At 58.0% G+C, this 23149-nt stretch overlaps 1 protein-coding gene across 1 annotated transcript; it reads left to right on the forward strand.

Annotated features, from left to right (window-relative positions):
- The first annotated feature begins 13873 nt into the window (after positions 1-13873).
- Positions 13874-19599, forward strand: MYL3 (myosin light chain 3). Its single transcript, XM_046652195.1, has 7 exons — positions 13874-14075; positions 16375-16402; positions 16536-16685; positions 17480-17653; positions 18941-19018; positions 19128-19170; positions 19371-19599. The coding sequence occupies exons 1-6, from the start codon at positions 13929-13931 to the stop codon at positions 19154-19156; spliced, it is 606 nt and encodes a 201-aa protein (XP_046508151.1). The 5' UTR covers positions 13874-13928; the 3' UTR covers positions 19157-19170; positions 19371-19599.
- The last annotated feature ends 3550 nt before the right edge of the window (positions 19600-23149 follow it).

Below are 23149 nucleotides of genomic sequence, written 5' to 3' on the forward strand. Positions count from 1 at the left end.
ACTGGAATATGGGCTCCTGCTGGGAAAGCTGCCAGGAAGCCCTTTCTGGCTGCCCCCCTAGTGCCACCCAGGCTCAGGACCTGCTTATGCAGTTACAGGTCACAGAGGCAGGGGGACGGGGACAGGATGACCTCCCTATGTATTTCTGTGGAATGAGCTGTGGCAGAAACAGGACTGGATCTGGACACTGAGGGTGAAGACGTGGACAGGATGGGGAGGAAGAGACCATGCAAGATCCTGGAACCTCACCCCAGGGCCCCAAGACCCTGGTGGGAGGCTGCCCTCCTACCTGAGTCCAGCCCAAGCTGGTTTGTGTCTGGAAGTCCCAGGCTCAACCTGACGAGGTGTAATGATTGACGTGGCAGCTGCTGCTCAGCACATTCCAACCGTAGCCCCCAGTGCCCAGCACGTGAGACAGCTGACCCCAAACCACCCCAAACTGCTGGGACATGTTCCTAGGGCCCCCATCCCCAGAGCGACCTCTCTCCAGGTCTTCCAGGCTCCTGGGAAGGGTACCACACTTTACAGTTTCCAAAGTACTTTCTAGTTCACAAGCTGGAAAGGGAGACAGGGAGCTTGTCAACACCTGGCCTCCAGGTGGAGAAAATGAGGCCTAGAGAGTAGACAGTGAGACCATGACAACCAGCACTTACAAGGCTCCTGCCCCTAGAGCTGGGTGATTGCCAAGTGTGCAGCTCCAAGGGGCTATCCCAGGGTGCATGGCCATTCTGTGACCAGAGCCAGTCGGGGCCAGATTTCAGCTTTACAGGTCAGGGGGCAGCTGTGGCCATCGGGGAAGAGCTCCTTTGCCCCCTGTCGAGTTCCCGCTGCCCTGGCCCTCCCCCTACAGAGCTTCTCCCTCCTCTGAACCCACACACACACACCCCTGCTCTTCCCACTGTTCCATCCTCACTGGCCAGGGAAGCAGGAGACTGAGGTCCAGTGCCTGTTCTGCCCTCACCTATGGGTCCCCTCCTTGCTTGTGCCCTCAGTGTGCAAATCTGTCATTAACAGATGGGCAGTTCAAGGCTGGAAGGGGCTTCATAAACTGCCCAGGCGCTCGGGTCTTGGATGCAGACCTATGAATCTGAAACTTGAGGTCCTCTCTCTCCTCCAGCCTCAGGGGCCGTCTGTGCAGGCCAGGCTGTGCTCCTCCAGTGGGCCCCAGCCCAGGGCTCTGAGGGGCGATTCTGGCCCTCAGCTCCAGGGACAGGAAGTCATATTTTGGTCCTGGGTCCTGGGGAAGGAGGCAGGGGGAGAATGGCAGCTCAGACCCAGTCATGTTTACTCGGGCCCGGCCCCCTCTGAGCTCAACAGGCCCATTCATTGGGAGCCCCATAAACCCTTTGGGGCTCCCTGAGGTTCGGAGCGCCTGGATGCCAGGCCTGGCTGCCGCCCCCAGACCTGCTGGGGGCCATGGGCAGCAGGTGGGGCATGCATGAGGCAGGACTAGGGATGGTGGTGGAAGCCTCAGACACTCCTCAGTTTCCTAATCTTTGTGTTGCAGTAACAGATCCTGCTCATGCATGTTTCAGAGCAGATGGGAAAAGCAGTGGGGCCTTCATGGCTATGTTCCTTCAGACCAGGCTCCTGAGAGCATGTCCTCAAATCACATGGCCTTCAAGGCACGTTTGAGACTGCAGTGGCCCAAACCAGAGCAGATTTCCTTGTGGAGACCCCACACCTGGTTCTGGGTTGTCCACATCCACACCCTGGCAGGGTGGGCGTGGGTGCGCAGCCCGCTGGGGTGGAGGGAGTCCCTCGTCCTCTCCAGTGCTCACGTCTTCATCTCTTCCACGGAGGGTCTCCATCAGAAGTGGAAACATGGGGATTGGATGGGTGGTGGAGGAATGAGGCTCTGCAGCCTGCTCATCCCCAGGTGAGGACTGGCATGATTCATGTCAGGGGACCCTTCCTGCTGTCTGCAGTCCTCCAACTGTGCTTTAATCGGGTGCAGTAAGGTATTGTCCTGTGGTTCCTTGAAATGGAAGGGAGGCGGCAGCAGCACTTGGTAGAAAGAACCGTGGCCTGGGGGTCTGAATTCCTACCCCGCTCCTGTGTGACCTTGGAATAATACCTTCATCAGCCTGGACTTGTTTCCCCAGCCACTGACTAGGGTTAGAGTAGACGTGCTCCAAGACTCTTCTCAGCCCTGGGGTTCCCATGCTGGCCAGCTGAGCAGAGACCTAGGTGGCGGAAGGGAGAGGGTAGGAGTAAGACCTCCCACCCCAGGCCCCTTTCAGCAGTGCCCCCACATGCCCTGGCCAAATGCTCGCAGACCCTGGTTGGGGGCAAGAACAGAGTCTCCTTTCCCAGACGCCTTCCGGGTGGGGTGTGACTTCCCGCTCCCGGGGTTGTAAAATCCCCTGAAGCCTGGTGGGTACCTAGTGGGGGGAGGGGGTCTGTGCTTCGGAATACCCCCCTCCCAGGCGTGTTTGACACGTGTTTCCGCCTCTCCCGGCATGGGCTCCCGCTGCTGCTATTTATAACCTTTAAGAGCTCCTGCCGACTGCAAAGTTTTCTTAAACTCAAAATATCACCAAGGTCCTGGGCACGCGTTCCAGAGGCCGGCTGGGCCCTGCGGTTTGAAGGGACGAGGGGCCAGGAAGGAGGAGGCAGTGGGAAGGGGGTTAGCTCAGAGACTGGGTCCTGGCAGGGGGCTGTGGTGGGGAGACCTTGGGTGGGGGTCCCCTGGGTCTGGACACTGGGCCCTGCTTGGTGGACGGACCCTCTATGTGGGTGGTCCTTGGTCAGGCTGGGCCTTTTGAGGACAGCCGGGCTATCTCTCTGGGCCTCAGTTTCCTCTCATTCTAAATGCCTCAGGGGATACTAGCTGGGTGAAGCAATGAGCTGGCCATGACACTGGGAACATCTCGGGCTGGGATCAGGGCTGTGTCCGCCTGGCTATCCAGCATGCGGCACAGAGCCTGGCCCAGAGGCACCATGGACGTTGGCTGAACTGGCCAGAAAGGGGAAGCACTTTGGGGAAGTTTATAAAACTGTGTGTGGGAGAGCGACATCCAGAGAGGGGCAGCGGTGTGCCAGAGGTCACCCAGCTCATCCAGACCAAGTACCAAGGCCTTCCCAACACCCAGGGCCCTCTGAGGTTCCCATCAACAGTGGAAGAGGCTGAAGGGCTGCGACCTGGGACAGGTGGATTGCCACCTTGGAGGAGGTTCCAAGGATAACAGGAGAGTGGCTTTGCATAGCTCAGAGACTTCCCCAGAGCTGGAGGGGCACTGGCTGAGGCTGGGTCACCGCTGCATCTCTGAGGCCCCCTCTCCCTCCTCAGGAGTGAGTGAAAAGCTCAAGGCTGATATCCCAGGTGGAAAGCAGAGGTCCCGAAGGCTGCAGACTCAGTCATGCTCTCCGTAGGGAGACCAGTGGTTTCAGCCTCCCCGACCCCTACTGCACCCGTTTCCTTCCCTGCCTTCCTGAGCTGGTGTAGGGGTGCAGAGGCAGAGAACAGGAGCACTGACCTCTGGGCCATCCAGCATATCTTGTCCCCACCAGCAATGCCCTCTGCCCCACAGCCGGCTCTGGAAACCATTCCTGGCCCAGAGCAGAGCTGGGTCCCAGATGGAAGGGTGGCCACCCCTGCCCCTCCAACTCAGTGCCCCACATCAATTTTCTGATTCTAGCATAACCACAGAGGGCTATTCGGAGGTGGAGGGGGCAAGGAAGTGATGACCTAGCAGAAAGAGGAGAGAAAGAAATGTTCTGGAAGCTCAGCCCTGATGGGCCACTCCTTTGCTCAAATGCCTTCCTGTGGCCCCCTGGATCATTCCTCAAACGCTTGAGCACTTACTGTGTACTGGGCTGGGCGTGGAGACCTGGAGGCCCCGCTTCTGCTTCAGCCACGTCCCTGCCCACCCCCGCTTCCCCTTGCCTGAACCCTCAGTGACATTGCACCTCTGCCCCTGCTTCTTGCTGTCTGACTTGCCCTCCCCTTCTTGGCTTGGCAGCTCTCATATGCCCTTCAAATGTCCCCTCCTCTTCAAGGTCTTCCTGGATCTGCCCACCACCCCTCAGGAGAGTGAGACCTTGGACTCCTGATTCTTGCCTCTATCCTAAGAGTCTGTGAGCCCCTGGGGACTCACAGTCATCTCTGTGGTCCTGCTGACTCCTCCATGGTAGAAAAAAATGTCATCTTGTCCTGCATCTCTGCGGGAGTGGAAGAGTTACTGGCTGGAGTTTTAGACTTCAAACACCCTGTTCCCTCTTGCCCTATCTCAGTGGCTATGGGATGGGCCCTCCTCTTCTGAGCCTCAGTTTCCCCGTGAGGAAGGGGGGAATCTCAGGATCTCAGAAGGACCCTCCTCTGGCCTCTGGACATTCCCTGTCAAAGATTGTTAGAAAGTTCTCCTCCAGGGAGCCTTATGAGATTGAACCCATCTGATGGAAAGTTCTTAGCAAATCAGGGAGCAGCCCAAGGGTCAAGCTGGAGGGACTGGAGCCAGCTCCTAGATGGGAGACTGAAGCCTGGGAGGCCTAGGGCTGCTGGGAGGGAGGGCCCACCCCAGTGCTCCAGCCCAGGCCACCCCAGCCGTCCTTGCGGCCACTGTCCTCAGTGCAGCAATGGCGGTGGGAAGAGGAGCATGCCCTCTCTCTGGACCCCAAGGTCAGGCAAGGGGGTATCAGAGGTGGCGAGGGCTCTTGGCAGCCGCAATGAATGGCTCCTCTTCGTGGTTCCTGACCCCAGCCTGTGTCTACAATGATTATGGGCCAGGCAGGGGCCATAAGCATGCCAGGTGAGGCTGGGCTGGGGGAGGGACCTGCTGCCCCCATCAGAGAGGCTCCTACTTGTCCCCTCAGACCTGACCCCTGAAGGCAGGGCCCCTCTTCAGAGCAGTGGGGCTTGCTATCAGGCCAATCTCCCCAGGGGCGCAGGAATCCCCCAGTCCCTCTTCACTTATCTGTAGCCTCGGATGAGCCCTGTGTTCACACAGAATTCCAGCCCATTGTTTCTCCTGTTGACTCAACTCTAAGCTCAAGCTCCAGCAAAGGAGCTCCAGCCTTCTGCAGGGCACTGAGACCTGGGCAGGGGGCAAAGGTTGGTGTAGCAGCGGGGAAGGAGGAGACTCAGGTCCAAGGATGCCTCAAACTGACATACTGGGGTGACTGTGTGCCTGCTGAGCTGAGCCAAGAGCCTGCCCCACTGTACAGGTGTGAAGACTGAGGTCTCCAGAGGGGAAGAGGCTCCAGAGTCAGTGGCGGGGCCAGAACTGGGTGCCCTGCTGGCCCTGACAACTGATCCCAGGACGGGCGCCCATGATCTGCTTTGGATGGGGCATGATGCTTTGGTGTCCCCCTAACATTCCGACTGTCTCCCGCAAACAGCCTCTGCATCCACCCGGGCTGCAGACTTCTTGGACACAGAGTCCCTGGCCATTAGCCCTGGCTCCAGAACCTCATGAGCCTCTCTGGAGCAGAGGGTCTCAAGTCCAGATGCTGTAGGGAGCTGGATGCCTGGCCTCGCCCCTCTCCACTTGCTCCAAGCCTTGCACTTGGGGGTCCTTGGCCTGGTTTGAGGGCCACTCCACATTCCCAGGTACCTTGAGTCTCTGAATCTGCAGTGCTCTCCTCTCAGCCCTCAAGGGCCCCTGATTGGGACTTGCCTGTCTGCCAGTCATCCCACTTTCCCTTTTGCCCTCCTGCCTGCTCTGGGGTCCAAGATCTGGGAAAGGAATGGGTCGGAAGCCTTCCAGAGAGTCCTTTCCCACGAGAGCCGAGCTCTGACCCCAGTCCTTATCTGGCCTGAGCGTGCCAAGAACAACACAGATGCTAAGGCTTGCAGGCCCTGAACCTGGGGACGCCGACCTCCCCAGGCCCAGCTGCTCTGCTCTGGCCTCTGTTTCTCCTCTGTGAACAAGGCAGGGGTGGGATGGCCCTCCAGGGAGTTGGGGGAGGAGGCAATCGAAAGATCCCAAACACCTGGACACACATGTTCACAGTCACACACACACATACGCTCACACTGCCACCTGGACCTCACCAGACAGATCTGCTACGGCTCCGTGATTTCTCTTGCCTTCAGCTTCTCTCCTCCTTCCCAGTGCTCCTAATTCCCACCCAGAGCCCTTTCTATAGCTATACACTCGTGGATGTGTTGTGTGTGTGTGTATGTGTATGCAAAGGCATTTGAATGCACGTACATATGTATTCAAAGAGCATGTGTGTGCAAACATGTGTATGCACATTTGTGCAAAGCCATCTATATAGCATAAGGGTTTGTTTTTAAAGGTGTGTGCATAGGAGTGTGACTGCTCTTGGTCCAAGCACCTGTGGGCTGAGGTTCCCCAGTGAGTGTGTGCATGTGTGCACACACATACTTCAGTGTGATTCCTGTTGACCTCAGTGTTGACGGAAAGGGACCAAGTGGCATGGGGAGTGTCCTGGGACCAGTGGGTATCTCCAGACAGACACACAGACACACAGCAGGGGTGGGTTAGCTTGAGTGGTGTATCCTCCGAGTGTGTGTGTGTGTGTGTGTGTGTGTGTGTGTGTGTATTTTAGACATGACCACACCCGGTGGGCGGGCTATATAAATAATATATAAATACCCATACGGGCAGGTATGGAACTGACCCTAACTATTCCTGGCTGGGGTCTTAGGCCATTTTTAACGCAGTTCCACACCCTAGGCCACAGAAGGTGTTTGTGTGGACACTGGAGGCAAGGACACAGCTGTGCTGGGTGGGATGGAGTGGGGACAGCCCTGGATCTGGTGGTGCACTACAGCTAGGTGGGATCAGCAAGCGGACAGGGAGGAAGGCCTTCCCAGCCACAACTGCCTCTTCTGCTGTCATCACCACTGTCATCTCCTTGTCACCCTCCTGCCTCACCTCCACCACTGCTTTCCCTGTCACCTGCACTGCCTTCATTCCTGTCACTGTCCCCTCTGTCACAGCTGCCCGTGCTCATCCTCTCTTCCTGCATTGCAGTCTAGTACCCATTCCTGTCCACTTCAGACTGTTTGAGGGGGAGAGGTGAGGATGAGTCTGCCTTGTACTTGGCTCCCAGCTGAGGCTGGGCGAGAGGGCTGTGCGTGAGCACACGTCTGCTATTGGTAGGCTCTGGAAGCTACATCCTGCCCTGGGCGCTCCCCTTGTCTCTGACCCACCTCAACAACCTTCCCTGCCCTGTTTCTGAGTCTGTCCTCATCTCTGTCTCAGTCCCTGTGACTCTTTTCTGCCACAGTCTGGGGTCCCCGGTCTCCAGTTTCTCTATGATGGCCCAAGGGAGCCAGTCCCTCCTCCCAGCCAGTGTGAACTGTTTGCCTGAGACAGTTGGTCCATCCAGTCAAACAACCACCCAATTCAGACTCCTCATCTGACTGACGGGGTTTTTTTTCCCCTGCTAAATTTACTTGCATTTTTGACTGAATTGGCCATTCAACAGAGGTTGTGTCCACATGCCCCTACCCCGCCCCATGCCAACAGATGAACAGGCTCACAGATGGACACGCACACAGAGCCAGGAGCACCCAGGCGTGCTCACACACATGTGTGGTCACAGCCTTGTGTGACACGTGAGCGCATGAGACGACAGATGCCCAGATGATCACATGTGTGTTCCCATCCTCGTGCCCGCGGAGATGCACGTAAGCATACATAGATGGTACACATCTACACGGTCACACACACATTTGTACCTCAAGCCATGGTTACAGTGTCTGTACATCACCAGACCTATCTGCAGAAGTCTTGGGGAAATGGAGGCATGGGCAGAGCCCCTGCCCAGTGGCCTGGGGCAGCCATGGCCCCTCTCCTCTGAAGCCAGCTCACGTCACATTCTCCTTCCTCCACCCTCAGCCTGTCTAGGTGGGGTTTCTGGTCATCTTGGGCCGCTGCTGAGTCCCTGCAGGCCTCAATAGCAGCTCCCAGACCCCGATCCTAAAAGGGGATTCTTTTTTTTTCTTCCAAGGACAATAAATATTTGCTCTTTGGGAAACTGCTGGTGGGAGAGTACAGGGTTTGGCCCAGTGGCGGAGAATGTCCAGGGCAGTTCAGGGAGGCCACAGGCCACACTGGGGGGAGGGGCTGGGCCCCCTCCGGAAGCTGGACCAGTAGGCAGAACTGGGAAGCCAGGGCTGGGGCTGCACCTCACTCCACTCCCTCTGACCTCAGCCTCAGGCCTTGTTTTCTCCATTCTGTTGCCCAGCACATTGGCATCCCTCCTCCCACCCCTCCCATCTCAGACCCCTCTACCCTAAACCTTACCCCTCAAGAGCTTTTTTCCCACTCCCATTCACCCTCGTCAGCCCCCGTTCTCTTTCTCGTGCACTCATATTTCCAACCTACCTCCGTGGACCAGCCACTGAAAGCAGGGCTGATGACCCCCAGGCCAGGCCCCTGAGAGCAGAGCATACCCCTCAGACTGGGCCCCTGAAGTTAAGACTATGCCCTCCTTCCATAATGGACCAAGCTTGGCCAACAACATCCCCCATCCTGTCCCCCATGAGGCACTGGTCCCTGGAGGATCCGCCTGCCCACCCCTCCCTCATGCTCATTTGGACTCCCAAATATAGCGGCCGTGGCCACAGCTGGCCAGGACACCACAGCCCCAAGCGTCAGTCCTGGGCCGGGATCAGAGGGGCAGGAGCTGATTATAGGTCCCTGGGCCAAACCTAAGGCTTGCCTGCCAGCCCGCTGGGCCCTGCCACCCCCACCCCCAGAACCACAAGGTTGGAGCATCTGGTCCCCGTCAGCACAGTGGGCAGAGGGAGGGGCCTGAGGGTTGTGTTTGGCCTGCCGAGGACAGAGTTGTCTGTGTGTGGCGTGGGGGTGGCAAGGACAGGCTGCGACTCAGGGACAGTGACTATCTTCTGGTCCCACACATGGCCATTGCACAGATGGGGAAACTGAGGCCAAGAGGAGCCAGGACAAGCCTGGGTCACAAGAGCATAGAGTCTCCTGCCTCCTCCTTGGCTACTCTTTCCCATCCTTCAAGACCTGGGGCTGTGCCTCCGGGAAGCAGGCCACATCCTGTTGGTGGCAGAGCAGCCCTGCTGGGAAGTCCTCCTTGGAGTCAGACTTCCACTCAGGGCTCCAGGGATGTGGGATGGTGCAGAAATTCCTCTTCTCCGAGTCCTCGTGGCTGCCTCGTGCCACCTCTAGCCAGAGTTGCTGGGCAGCTCCTGCCTCTCTTAGGGCCTCAGTCCCCCAATCTGTGCAGCTGGGCAAGGACTAGAGGCCCTGCCTGGGGGTCTATATTTACAGGCACCCAGCCTGCAGTGGTGGGTTCACATCTATGTGGATATGCACGTGTACCCTGGTAGGTGAGCTTCAGCCCCTGGGCCTGCCCACGCCCAGACGGGGTCCCCAGGACCTGCTGCACAGCAACATTTGACCTACTTCTAAGGCTCTGGGTCTGGCCCAGGCCGCGTTCTCGACTCCTCCGGGAAGTGTGGGCCTGTGTCCCAGCCCAGAGGCCATGGGCCAGGAGGGGCGGGCCGGGGCGGGCCAGGGCGGCCTGTGGAGCCTGCGGCCGGGGGGACAAGGGCACGTGGGGAGCCCGACCCTCCTTTGCTGCTTCTGGCTTCTGGGCCCAAGAGACAGCCAGTCCTTATCCGTTCCTCCCTCCCCTCACCCTCCACCACTCCCTCCACGTGGCCACCATATTCTGAGCTCCCCAAATTGGCTCTGACAGGATGAGGGACATTCTTCATGCCCCTCTGAACACTACCAGGAAGGTCTGCCAAGCACTCACGCTTGCTGTTTGCCAAAAGTTTACCCTCCCCTGCCCCACCCTTGTCTACACAGGGCAGCAGGCAGCGCCAGTCTGGAAAACCAGCAGCCCCTGTCCTGGGTCCTGGGTCTGGGGTCTGGGTTTGGGTTTGCGGACCTAGAGTCTGGGTTTACCGTTTTGGGTCCCGGGCCTGGAGTCGGGGTTTAAGATCTGGGTTTGGCATCCTGGGGTTTGGAGTCTGGGTTCCCAGAATGGAGTCTGGTCCTCGGTTCTAGGTTCCAGGTTCTAAGTTTGGGATTCAGATCCTGAGACCTGAGTCTGGGGTCTGGGTTTGGGGTTCCAGGTTCCAGGTCTGGAGTCTGGGGTCTAGGTTGGGATCCTGGGATCTGGGGTTTGGGTTCAGGATCCCAAAGGCTGGTTCTTGTCCCTTCTATGCCCCCTGCTGGCTGGTCATCATGGGCCGGTCACTGCCTCTACCATGGGGTTACCCCCCACCTCTTCAGGCTGTTGAGAGGAGTCTCAGCACTGGATGCAGAGCGGCATGAAGGGCAGGCCTGGGGTGAGGTGTCAGCAGGTGGGCTTAGGGGCAGCTGCTGGCTGCATTGCTGTCCCAGGATGCCCCCTGCTGTCACCAGAACTCCTGTCAGTCAGTCAGCGAATGCCCCCCTCCCCAGTTTCCCCTCGCCCCACTCCAGGGATGGGGTTTGGCAAGGGGTCCCTGCCCCCTGTGAGAGGCGGGCACATTGAGATGTTTGGGACATTTGCTCATCCAATATTTATGGAGTGCCTACTGTGTACTGGGGTCTGTTCTAGACTCTAGGGATATACAGCTCTGGAAGAACAAAAATTCCTCCTATGCTGATGCTCATGGGTGGGGGGGATCCACATAAGAGGCAAGAGAACAAAGAAACAAGCTCCTTTTAGGGTATGCAGGGATGAGGAGTCAGGGGGAGAGACAGGGCAGAGGGAGCAGGTCCAGGGTAGTCTGAGGAGGCTTCTTAGAGGAGGTGACATCTCACTGAGACCAGGGGGTGACAAGGAGCAAGCTATGGCCAGGGTCCCAGACAAGGGTACCAGGGGGAGGAAACAGCCTGTGCAAAGGCACGGCAGTCTGGAAAGAACCTAGAAGGAGGCCAGTGTGGCCCGGACTCTCCTGCCTGTATCCACGGGCCCCTGAGGAGTCAGGGCCCACAGCATTCCCATTGGCTGGGGGCAGGGGGAGGTAAGGTGACTGCCCCCTACCAGACGGCTCTGGAATGTGGGACGTGTGAGTCTGCATCAGATTGCGTCACGACTCAGACACTGGAGCTGGGGGAGCCAAGGGGGTGGCTCCAGACCCCCACCCCTGCCCCCAGGTTCTCTAGGTCCCCCAGGCCCTGCCACAGGATCTTGCCTGCTGGGCTCTCCTTCCTGAAGAGCACAGAGCTTGGGCTGGGATCTAGGAGAGAAAGGTGAGTGCCAAGCCTTGTGTGGCCTGTCCTTGCTGCCCACTGCCTGCCCTTCCCTCTCCCAACGCCCCCTCCCCCGTTCACCTGCCTGCCCCCTTGCCCACCCCGCCGCTTTCCTCCTGGCCTGCTGGCAGTCAAGGGGCCTGGCCCTGGGGCTCCTCTGGCTGGTCTCTGCAGTCCCTGCTGGGGACTGGGCATAAGTTATAGGTTGAGAGTGGTCCTGTGGGGTGCTCCCTGGGGCACTGTTGCTCCCAGGAGCCAGAGCTCAAACAGTCAGAGGCCCTGCCCCAGCCTCCATTTGAGCCCTGGGGAGGGAGTGGAGATGGCTCTGTGCACGCTGTCCCCTCTGCAGGACTACATCTGCCCAGCAGATAAAGGAAGAGGACCAAGACACCACTAACCCTACCCACACCCCCAACAGGCAGAGGAAGGTGGTGCTGTGTGGCTCTGGCTGGTTGCATGAGCCTGCCCACCTCGTGTCATGGCACTGAGGCCCAGGAGGCCCATGTCACTCACCTACCACTGTTCAAGCTGCTGTTGGATAGTTTCTGAGGGACAGTAGTTGTGGGTGGATGAAAGAAACGAGCTGTGGAGTCTGGGTGACCCTGTGTATGTGCTCTGCCCTGGGCCTCGGTTTCCCCCACGATGGATGAAAAGGAATTGGAAGTATCTTCTTGGCTGGGCCTGTGGGTGGTTGGAGTCCCCGTGGGACATCTAGAGTCAGTTGTCCTTGAGGGTCAGCAGGCCTGGGCAATGGGGCCCCCCAGAGGCCCCTCTCTGTATGTCCCCTCTGGCTGTCTGCTCCTCTTGTGGTGTTATGGCTCATCTCTGTGGACCCTCCCCCAAGCTCTTTCTTTCTCAATACTCTTGCCAAACATCTGGAAGAAAAGTGAAAAACTTGCCTCCCTCCCAGCACCGGATGTTGTCAAATTTCCAGATGTGGGGTGTTCTGCCCTCCAGATGAGAAGAGGAATGTCCTGTGTTCCAGCTGGGAGGGGGCCTGGCCCATTCCTGGACTGCTGTCCCCCTCACCATGAGGCTGAGTGACAGGAGGAGAGAGAGCTGGGTCCAGCAGGCAGGTGGTGGGGGTACCCAGGTACAGGCCCCTGTGATTCCTCCCCTCAGCCTCCAGCCTCTCTCCACACTCGGGAAATCCCCCGGGGCCTGGCAGTGGGGTGGGGCATTGCCTCTGAAGTTTCTATCAAAGGCTCCAGGCATTTAAAAATAACAAGGAACACCTCCTTCCCACCCGCAGGCACAGATGCTGGGCAAGGAACGGTGCCCAATGTGTTTGCAAGATGTCCCCACTCTCAGAGTTCTGTGCCTGGAAGGGGCTCACGCCACCTCAGCTCTCCCACCTCCCCCCACCGCCCCAAATGGAGGCCGGGCCACGCTGCACTCTGTCGCTACTGTGTGCTGAGGGCTGAGCACTCTAGGGTGGGCACGAGGGAAGGAACTAGGGATGAGCACCCTGAACTGAGAGGGAGGAGGCACACCTCACCTACCCCCCTGAGGTCCCTCAGAGAGGCAGACCCCTCAGGGCCCCCCACCAAAAGGGTCGACAGAGGGAAACACGGGGCGGTGGGAACAGCATTCTGGAAGAGGGGGCCATGGGCCTGAGCCCTGAATGAGCCCGGTAGAGGAGGAGCTGGGGCCCTCCGGGCAGAGGGTACAGTGTGAATGAGGGTCTGGCAGGGAGCAGGCCCTGAGGTTTGTGGGGAAAGTGGGTCATGGGTAGCTATGGGAGGGGGCAATAGGAACTGAGGGTGAAACCTGTCTGAACACCAGAAAGGTGCTCATGGAGGCTGTAGGGCTGTCTGGCTGTTGAACTGAGTTGAATGACTGTCCTTGAGGGAGCGGCTCCCTTCCACTGCCCCTTAGCATGTTCCCAGAGACCCTTGGACCCATGGCTGGGCTGCAGCTGCCTGTGAGCCAGGACCAGACACTCACACACAGACACTTCTAAACAGCCAGACACAAACACACAGAAGCAACACTCACAGACACATTCACATAGACACACACACGTGCACACGTGTGAACATCCAGACACAGACCCACAGAGCCAACACCCAGAGATAGGACAGGCCACCCTCCACAGAGACAACAGGCACAGCACACATGGACTCCCCCGACATGAAGACACCCAGACAACACACGTAGACACACAGGCCCTCCCACCATGGAAACACAGAGACACACACACACATACCAACACCCAGACACACAGAGACAACATACACGGACACACATGGATTCCCCCCAGCACACACACATGTAGATACACAGACTCAGGCACGTGGGAATTCGATGCACAGATGGGAAGTTTAACTCGAGAGGTGCGTGTAGGTAATCCCAGTCCTTCTGCCTCCAGCACAGCACACGACACACACTTGGTGCGACCTTCTGCACCTGTTCAGTTTATTGACCTGCTAAGGGGCAGCAGGGCCCCTGTACGTATGTGTGTGTGCATTTGAGGGGGTGTGTGTGTGTTGAGCAGCGGCCTCTGTCCTCCCCTCCCCCTCCCTCTTCCCAACAGGTGATTGGGAGGAATGGAGAGCCCTCCCTCTCCCCCACCCATTCCTGAGCCTAAACAATGCCCTCTCCAGGCCCCAAAATAGCCCCTGAGCCTAGCCAATGTCCTTTTATGGCCCTGTCCCTATTGTGCACTGCGGGGGTGGGGCTGGGGTCAGGAGGGGTCCAGGCAGGATAAAGGCCAGGCCCCAGAGGCTCACCTACCCTGCTCTCTGCTTCCTTCTCTCCACGTCCCCCTCTGTGCTTACAGCCTCCATGGCCCCCAAAAAGCCAGAGCCCAAGAAGGATGATGCCAAGGCAGCCTCCAAGGCGGCTCCAGCTCCTGCACCGGCCCCGGCACCTGCACCTGCACCTGAGCCCGATCGCTCCAAGGAGGCGGAGTTTGATGCTTCCAAGATCAAGGTGGGTGTGGGAGCTGGGTTTTGGCAGGAAAGACCCGGCAGGTAAGCGGATTCCAGAGTGGACCTATCCAGTAGCAGGCCAGCCTCCAGAAAGTGAGTGCTGGATTGAAGCTGGAAGCTTCCTTTCAGAGGTCAGATGAGCCCTAGGCGCTTCAGGCATCAGGAGGGCTGCAGCAAGAGGGATGGTGGTCAGACATCAGGCAGGACTCCCCCAGTGCTGCTGAAGAGAATGTCTTTTTGGTTTTGGAAACTGATTCTCTCTTGCCTTTCTCTCTGGACCTCACATCCTTGGGGGATCCTGCAGCCACCTGTCCCCTGACACCTGCAGTCAGGCAGGGATATTCCTTGTCCAGCTGTTGGGTCTTAAGTCCATGCCTAGTTCCCCAGGGTGGACAAGGTCCCGGGTAAGGGGAAGTGAGACCCCTGCCAGCCTGGATCACACTCCTCCCTGCAAAGATACCTTGCCCCAAAGCTGGTAGGGTCTCAGCTTCTAGGTGGGGAAATTGAGGCACAGGCTAGGTAGGTCATGCAGGAAGTTGGTCTCGGAGCTGTGACCGCAGCCCCAGGAGCCCTTCCCTGGCTTGGAAGTCTTTCTCAGAGTCTAAACTTGGAGGACGAGCCGTGACTCCCACCTGTGGCATCCACATAGCAGCACGCACCCTGCGTCCTGCCTGTTCCTGTTCTTGGCTGGCCACCGGCCACTGCTGCCCTGGCTGCTGGCTCAGCGGCCCAGGAGCCCTCCCAGCTCCTCATGGTTCCCGCATGCCCAGCCAGACCTGCAACCCATCTGCATAGATCCACCTTCTGTTCCGGAGCCCTTCCGGGAGGCACCTCGCTTGCCCCTCAAGACACAGGCTCAAATCCCAACTCTGCTCCATGCCCTTCCCTGTTCTGAGGCTTGGTTTCCTCAGCTGTGAAATGGAACAATAAGCCCTCCTAGCAGGCTGCTGGGAATCATTCATAGCGAGTGCTCCCTGGAGTTGGCTCCCTGACCCCTGACCACCCCCAGGCCCCGGGCTTGTGTCACAGGCTCCCTGGTAAGGGCCCACATCCCTGGGCCTGTGGTGGCATTGTCCAGTCTCACTGGATCTGAGGTTGGCACAGTCTCCCCTCTGAGAAAAGGGAATAGTGAGGCCCCTCATATGTCCCCATGCTTCTCCCCCTTGGGCTGGCTGGTGAAGGGCAGGAGGCGGGAGCCCAGGGAACCTAATCTCAGCAGGCTTCCTGGTGGAGAGAGAGCTCTCAGGGGGCCAGGATTGACAACTGGTTCTTCCCCACACTGGACTGAACCAGAGAGCCAGGGGGACAACCACGGAGGGTGGCAGGGCAGGTCTCCCTCTGTGCTGGTGTGCACTATGGAGTTGGTGGGGCTCTGAGGACACAGCAGTGGGAGGTGTGCCAGTCACGCCCCCTCCCCCAAGCTCTTTCCCTCATGCGACCTTGACCTTGGAGCAAGTGACTGCAGTGATAAAAATAGACCTGGTATCGGGTGAGGAGGGGGAAACCGGGTCCCAAGAGGCCTCCTGACCTCAGGTGGCCCTGTTGAGGCCTCAGCAAACACTCAACAGCACCTCTGGCCTCGTGCTGTGCTGCAGGACCGGGGTGGGTAACACCTAGGTGTAGGCAGGGCCGTGTGAGCGACAGTGCTCCGCTTCGAGGGCTCTGTGAGGGGCAGTTGTGTAAATGCATGCACACACATGTGAATGCACATGTATACACACATGTACGTCACACACACACACATGCACACACACACCCCTTCCTGTGGATATGCTCTCACGCTGATAGACCCTGCCCGGCCTGCACCCTCACCCTGCTCCTCCTGTCCTGGCCCCGACCACCCTGGTGAGATGAAGCCTCCTGTCTCACACATGTGGACAGTCCCGCCCACTGGGCCCCAGGCCTGGTGGTGGTGGCAAAGCCAGTCTGGTCAGATCTTGTGACTTGAGGCACATCTATCCAGTACCAGGGTCATCAGGTAAGGCCCCCTCCTGGGCTGGGGACTCAGGGTACCAGGCTTCCCTCCTCACCACTTCCCCAGCTGTTGCTTACCAGGTATCAGGATCTGGGTGCACACAGACCCAAGGCCTGCAGGCTGGGCAGGTGGGCAGGGGTGAGGAGGCAGGAGGGTGTCAAGGTGAACAGCAGGAGGTCCTGGGTGGTGGAAGCTGGGATGCTGGGATAGGGGCAGGTTGGGACAGCTGAGAGGATGAGGCCTGGGCTGGCCAAGGAGTGACCAGGAGGAGGCCTGGCCCCACCCTCTTAGTGAGGCACTCAGGATCTTTGGGGTCTCCTTTCAGATCGAGTTTACACCGGAGCAGATTGAAGGTGAGTGGGGAGGCCTTAAGCCCTGGGGCTGCAGGGTTGGGCCCGGGGTCCCCAGTCCGAGTCCCCAGCAGTGTGGGGTGAGGGGGGCCGGCTGACTCTGGGAGCGTCCACAGCTCACACCCTCTCCCGGCAGAGTTCAAGGAAGCCTTCATGCTGTTCGACCGCACGCCCAAGTGTGAGATGAAGATCACGTATGGGCAGTGTGGGGATGTCCTGCGGGCACTGGGCCAGAACCCCACGCAGGCCGAGGTGCTCCGCGTCTTGGGGAAGCCGAAGCAGGAAGGTTGGTACACCCAGCCTGAGACCTTGCCATTAGTGCTGGTCCCCGGAAGACCACTAGGGGTAGGCCGCCATCTGTAGTAGGACAACATGGAAGCTCCCTGCTGTGCACTGTCCTGACATCCTGCCATTGTCTGGATGAGGACACTGAGGCCAGTCTCAGGTGATGCTGACCAGGTGACTACCAGTGATGGTTCACTGTATCATCTGGTCCCATGCCAATTCATCAGGCCTCCTGGTCGTGGGGCACTGATGACAGTGCAAACTAGCTTCAGTGGCTGGTGTGAGGGCGAGCTAGGGCCTCCTGGCTTCTGCCTCCCACATGCTCCCCCTGCCCCTCCTCGGCATCTCTCTGTGGGTGAGGGCCAGCTTCCCTCATCACCCTGCCAGAGAGGGTTGCTTGCTTTGCCCCAAGGTGGAGCAAGACCCAAGCCCTCGCCATAGTTCAAAAGTCCCAGGGAGGATCTCTGATTAGCCCAGCTGCTCCTGACCAGTCACAGGTAGCAGGGAGAGGGTGGAGTCCATAAGAAAATGACACTGGGGAGGACTGTTTCCCAAAAGGAGAATTGTGGTGCCACTGCAGCAAACTCTCCTCGTGAACAGCAAAGGATGATGGAAACAATGCATTTCTTGGTTGACTGTAAAGTGCCTTGTGATGGTGGAGTGCTTTGTAAATGGCAAACTGGTATAGAGTGCTTTGGAAACCATGTGAGAGCAATAGCTCCCCATTATAAGGCACAGGGGAAGGGTGTGCCCATCCTGCCCCTCAGCAGTGGGACTCAGGACCTCTCTCCACAGAGCTTAACACCAAGATGATGGACTTTGACACGTTCCTGCCCATGCTCCAGCACATTTCCAAGAACAAGGACACGGGCACCTATGAGGACTTTGTGGAGGGGCTCCGGGTCTTCGACAAGGAGGGCAACGGCACCGTCATGGGCGCTGAGCTCCGCCACGTGCTGGCCACGCTGGGTGAGGGCAGCTTCCTCCCACCCCTACTCCTCCTTCCCACCGGCATCCTGGGAGAAACCACGTGGTTGCCTGCTGGGCCTGTGTCTCATCTGTGAAATAGAGAGTGACACCGTCAAGGTGCCTCTGTGGCAGGCGATAGAAATGTGGGGAATTTAGAAATTTAGGTGGAGGATAAAGAAAGCGTGTTGGTGCAGCTCACAGAACCAAAGGGGGATGGGCACAGCTCTGGGGACAGGGTGGGGCAAAGTGGTACATCCAGGAGGATCAATTCAGTCCTGGCGTTCATTGCCTCAAGATCAGGACCACATCATCTGAGTGGCCGAGTAGGTCACGTGCCTGCCTCTTGGGCATCCTGATCCCCACTATCAGGTGCCTGGCTGGCAGGCACGCCCCTTCTCCAAGGGACTTTTTCTTACAGCAAATGTTATCGAACAGCTGTGTCTTGTCAAAGAGACTTTTTCCTGCCACCAACATTTATTGAGCACCTACTGTGTACTCAGATTGTGCTGGCCTCTGGGGTTATGTGTATGCATGTGTGGCTGGGGGTTATGAGACAGGGGAGAAACTGCAGTTGGCATTACAGTGGGGAACCAGCATAGCACATGCAAAAGCACAGAGGCATGGGGGCCGGCCTAGTGGCAGCAGCGGTTAAGTTTGCATGTTCTGCTTCGGTGGCCCAAGGTTCGCCGGTTGGGATCCTGGGTGAGACATGGCGCTGCTTGGCAAGCCATGCTGTGGCAGGTGTCCCACGTATAAAGTAGAGGAAGATGGGCGTGGATGTTAGCTCAGAGCCAGTCTTCCTCCCCAAAAAGAGGAGGACTGGCAGCAGATGTTAGCTCAGGGCTAATCTTCCTCAAAAAGAAAAGAAAAGAAAAGAAAAGCATAGAGGCAGGAAAGTGCCAGACTTGTCTGGGGAATAGTGGTGCTGTCTCTTGGTCCTCTCTACAGTCATCCCCCAAGGTTCCCAGTTCTACCCCCATTAGCCTATCAAGGACAGAGGACAAGATGCGCTGGTGACTTGAACACCAAGATGGCACTGTAATGGACAGAGCCCAGGCTCGGAGGCAGCACCAGGCCTACACCCCCTGCCCCACCCTTTTTGACTTATCATTGTTTCTCCTGGTCTCAGAAATAGGGGTGGTGGTCAAGGCCTTGTGAGCACAGATGGCTGTGCCAACATGAGGTGTGGGGATCCTGGAGAGGCAGACTCACCATCTGGGAGGCTCAGTGGGTCTCCCACCCTTTGCACCTCTGGGGGGTGCTGACTCGTCCTCCCACCCCCACCAGGTGAGAGGCTGACAGAAGACGAAGTGGAGAAACTGATGGCTGGGCAAGAGGACACCAATGGCTGCATCAACTATGAAGGTGGACTGAGCAGGGCAGGGGATCTGCTGGAGGGGCATTGGGACCCTAGGCTCCCACCCTTGGCTTCCCAGGGCTGAACCCCTGCCACCCACTCTCCCCTTCTTTCCAGCATTCGTGAAGCACATCATGGCCAGCTGAACCTCTCACCCCAGGTGAGACCCCCTACTCCCTTCCAAACCTGCTGCCACCTTTGCCACCTCTGCTGATCTCAGCCCTGTTGTCCTCATCGTGCCTCTGTCATCCAAATCCCTTGCTGCCACCTCCCCATCTCCACCAGCTCCAGTTCTCAGTTGACCTCCTGCTGCCTTGCGCGACCCCCTCCACTGTAACCTGCAATCGCCCTTGCTTTCAGGGAGGCCACGCTGGGGACAGCTCGTCTCCCATTCCTGATGCTGACACCAGCAGCCTGGAGTTGTGGGAAGGAGGGAGCTCATCAAGACTCCTGCACAAGCTCTCTCTGCTCAGCCCTGCAGGCCTGTCGACATGGCTGTCCTCTCGCGCCCCTCGCAGGCTGCTCTTACCTGTGACTGCGTCTCTGTCCTCACCCCATGGGCCTCATTAATAAATGGCTTCTTTCCTTCTTTCCTTCTTCCTTCCTCCCTCCCGCCCTCCTCCCTCTCTTCCTTCCATCCTTCTTTTCTTTTCTCCTTCCATCTCTCCCTCCCTCCTTCCTTCTTTCCTCTCTGTGGTCCTTTGGTTGACTTCTGTAAAATCTATGGGCCACACATGGTGAGCCGTGGAGAAAACCAGGGGAGTCATTTTGAAACGCTGCTCACCCCATCAAAACTGCCCCCTGTGGTGTGCCAGACCCTCTGAGCCTGCCCACCAGGGTAGGAGCAAGACTGAGCTAAAAGAGGCCTGGGCCCCCCCTCCCCGCCTTCTGGAGACGGCAGCCATGCTGTGGCCTCAAACACAGAGATGCCACTGGGAGCCTGAGAACACTGTCTGAGCTGTCTCACTCCACGACTGGCAATGAGGGAACCATGGGACATTGGCCCAGAACCACCCATGTCACAAGTGGGGAAACTGAGGCCCGGAGCAGAAAAGGGCCTCACCTGAGTCATACTGGGAATGGGTGGCAGGGTAGGAGCTAACTTTGTCCCCAGCCTGTCAGAACTGAGGAGGCCTTAGACCCCTGCCTGACTCAGATGGGGAAATCGAGGTACTCTGCCTGCAGTGTGGCTCTAGGCCAGAGGTAAATGTCATAGTGGGGAAGCACCTGGAGTACACCAGTGGCTTCCTCAGCCCCAGGCTCCTCAGCAGAAGGCAAGTGTGCAGACCCTGCAGTGACAGGAGGCAATGCATACCCTCTGCAAACCCCTGCCCCATCCCACACCTTGCTCTGGGGCCAGGGCCCCTCCCCTCCCCTTGGACCCCAGTGAGGAGAGTGAGGGGAGGCTTCCTGGAGGAGGTGAAGCACAGGGCTTTGATGGAGAGAAAGAGCAATGCCCTGCAGAGAGGCTGGGGTCCCTGGAGATACACCCACATTCACGGCAGCATTATTGACAATAGCCAAAAGGTGGAAACACCCCTAGTGCCCATCAACAGATGAACAGAGAAACAAAATGTGGTAGATCCATACAATGGACTATTATTCAGCTTGAAAGAGGAAGGAAATTCTGACACATGCTACAACATGGATGCACTTTGAGCATATTATGCTAAGTGAAATAAGCCAGATACAGAAGGACCTAAATGAGGTACATAGAGTAGTTAAATTCATAGAAACAGAAAGTGGAATGGTGGTTGCTAGGGGCTGGGGAGAGGGGAGAATGGGGAGTTATTGTTAAAGAAAAGAAAAACAAAAAAGAGACACGAGATGGACTGCCTTAGGCTGGGCTGCCTCAGAAGCGGAGCTTTGACAAGGACCTGAACACAAAGATTCTCCCTGGGAGGTGACCCAGGGAGCATGGGAGAGCAGCTGGGAAGGGAAGGAAGACTCTACAGGGTGCATGGGACCAGATGGAACTGTGGGCAATGGGGCTCAGCCCGCTGGGACCTCTAGGAGATGGTGGAGTTGTCCCACCAAGGGATGAGGAAACCAGATTATTTATCCACCAGCTCCCATTCACGGTATGGGGCAGGGCCCCAAAGGCAGACTGGAACACTTGTGTGGGGTGCTTCAGCATCTGCTCCAGGGAGCCATGCAGGCATCTGAGGGAAGACTTTCTGGCAGAGGGCACAAAGGCTCTGAGATGGAGGCACAGAGTGCGATGGGGAGGTGACCGGATGTGAGTCAGAGAGGTGATGGAGGGCCCGGGGGCTGGGAAGGGCTTTACTCTGGGGAGATGTCTTATCAGCATCACTGTGCCTGCTGTGTGGCGAACAGAATCGGGGGCACCAGCAGAAGCAGGGAGACCCATTAGGAGCGTCCAGGAGAGAGAAGCAGGTGCACTCTTGGCCCAGCGGAGATGGTGAGAAGTAGTTGGATTCCAGGTCATTTTTAAAAACACTCTCAGCAACAGCTCGGGCGGATTTTGAGGCTTTCGGGTTCCTTTCCTTATCTGAATGCAGTCCACTCCAGCCCCAGAGCTGGTTCAGGGGTAGGGGAGGGGCCGTGATCTGCCCTTTCATTGTGCATAGTCTGGCCGGCTGATGGGGCAGAAACTGAGGCACCTGTGGCCTCACTGTGGCAGCCTCAGCTAGTGGGGGTGTCTCGATGTGCATGTGTGACCTTGCTGAACTCTGGATAGCCTCCCTGGCCAATTGGTGGCTGAGGACCCTCACAGAGGAGAGCAGGCTCCCTTTTGACCCCAGTCACGGCAGGGGCCACCTGATGTGGACAGTACCCCTGTGGGCAGCCTCCAGCTCCTGCCTGTTCCAGCCACCTTGCTCCTAGACACCAAGCCCAGGAACAGCTGAGCTCTCCTTCAAAAGTCTCCAGGGGCCACATAGGCCTGGGTGGTCTCAGTATTTTCTTTCTGGGGACGCCCCTCCAGGGCCGGAGTCCTGCAGGCAGGGATTGCACCTGTTCTCACTCATCTCCAGGCAAGAAGTGGCCTTGCCTCCAAGTTCATATATGTTCTGGATCCCAGGGGATATGTGTCCTGCTCTCTCAAGAATGCCTCCCCTCCTCCAGTTTCCAGGATGGTCCTAAGGTGTCCCCAGTGCTCCCCCACACATAGCCTCCTGGCAGGTTCCCCTAGTTCCTGGGAGCTACTAGCCCAGTTGGCTTGGCTTGGAAGTGGAAGGGAGCATCCCACACATCCCCCCAAGACACTCTGCAGCCCCCACCCACCAGTCCTCCTTGTGGACTGAGAGAGGGTGGGCTGGGGGTGCTGGCGGGGCCAGAGCGGGGCTGTTCTGTCTGATGAGCTCTGGCTGGGGCTGTTTGATCCTACCTATTAGGGCTCAACTCCACTTAGAATGTGTCTCTGTCCCAGCCATGGCCATGTTGCCACTCTGGGGCCATTTACCTGCTATCTGTGGCTGTGCTGACCGCGTGTGGGCTGTCGTTCAGGGGCTCAAGTCAGCAGCTGTGGGTGTGAGTGCCAGGGTGGATAGGGTGGAGGGACCCAGACTCAGCTGCGGGGTGAGGGTTCTCATCACTCAGCAGCCTCCCACCTGCCTTGGCTGGGTGGAGTGTGTATGTATTTCTTTGTGTCCCTGTGTGTTTGTGTGTGCATATGTCCACAAGTGTGCCTGTGTATTTGTGTCTGTGGGTATGTCTATGAGTGTGTGTATACCTGTGTATGTGTGTGCCTATGCATATGCACGTGGGTGTTCACCTCTGTATGCGTGCATGTCTGTGTCTGTTTGTGTGCATGTCTGAGTGTGTACATGCTGAGGAGCTCTGCTGAGTCAGCACTGGTGCTGAGCGGGTGGCACTGCCAGCCAGGCTGTGGCCTCCCCACAGTTGCATAAACGCTGGTCCCAGCTCCCCCAAGGAGGGTGGTCCATCCTGTGGCCCTGTGGCCGATGGAAAGGATGGGAGGGGGCAAGGCGTTTGCCTTCCTGTCAGTCTGGTCCCCCCTGTGCTTCAAGTGCCAGGTCACATGCCCCAGAAGACTGGGGTCTGGTCTGGGGTCTCTCTATGCCTCACTTCCCCCATCTGGCTTGGGGCCTGATCTCTGAGGTCTCTCTAAGGTGGCAGTAATATTCACTTCTCTAGTCCTGGTCCAGGCTGAACCA

The sequence above is a fragment of the Equus quagga genome, chromosome 1 (assembly GCF_021613505.1).
Source record: "Equus quagga isolate Etosha38 chromosome 1, UCLA_HA_Equagga_1.0, whole genome shotgun sequence".
NCBI lineage: Eukaryota > Metazoa > Chordata > Mammalia > Perissodactyla > Equidae > Equus > Equus quagga.

Excerpts from the sequence above, each read along its gene's own strand:
- MYL3 (XM_046652195.1), top strand. The coding sequence starts at position 13,929 with ATGGCCCCCAAAAAGCCAGAGCCCAAGAAGGATGATGCCAAGGCAGCC. Across the intron at positions 14,076-16,374 it reads TTGATGCTTCCAAGATCAAG|ATCGAGTTTACACCGGAGCA; the intron begins GTGGGTGTGGGA and ends GTCTCCTTTCAG. Across the intron at positions 16,403-16,535 it reads TACACCGGAGCAGATTGAAG|AGTTCAAGGAAGCCTTCATG; the intron begins GTGAGTGGGGAG and ends CTCTCCCGGCAG.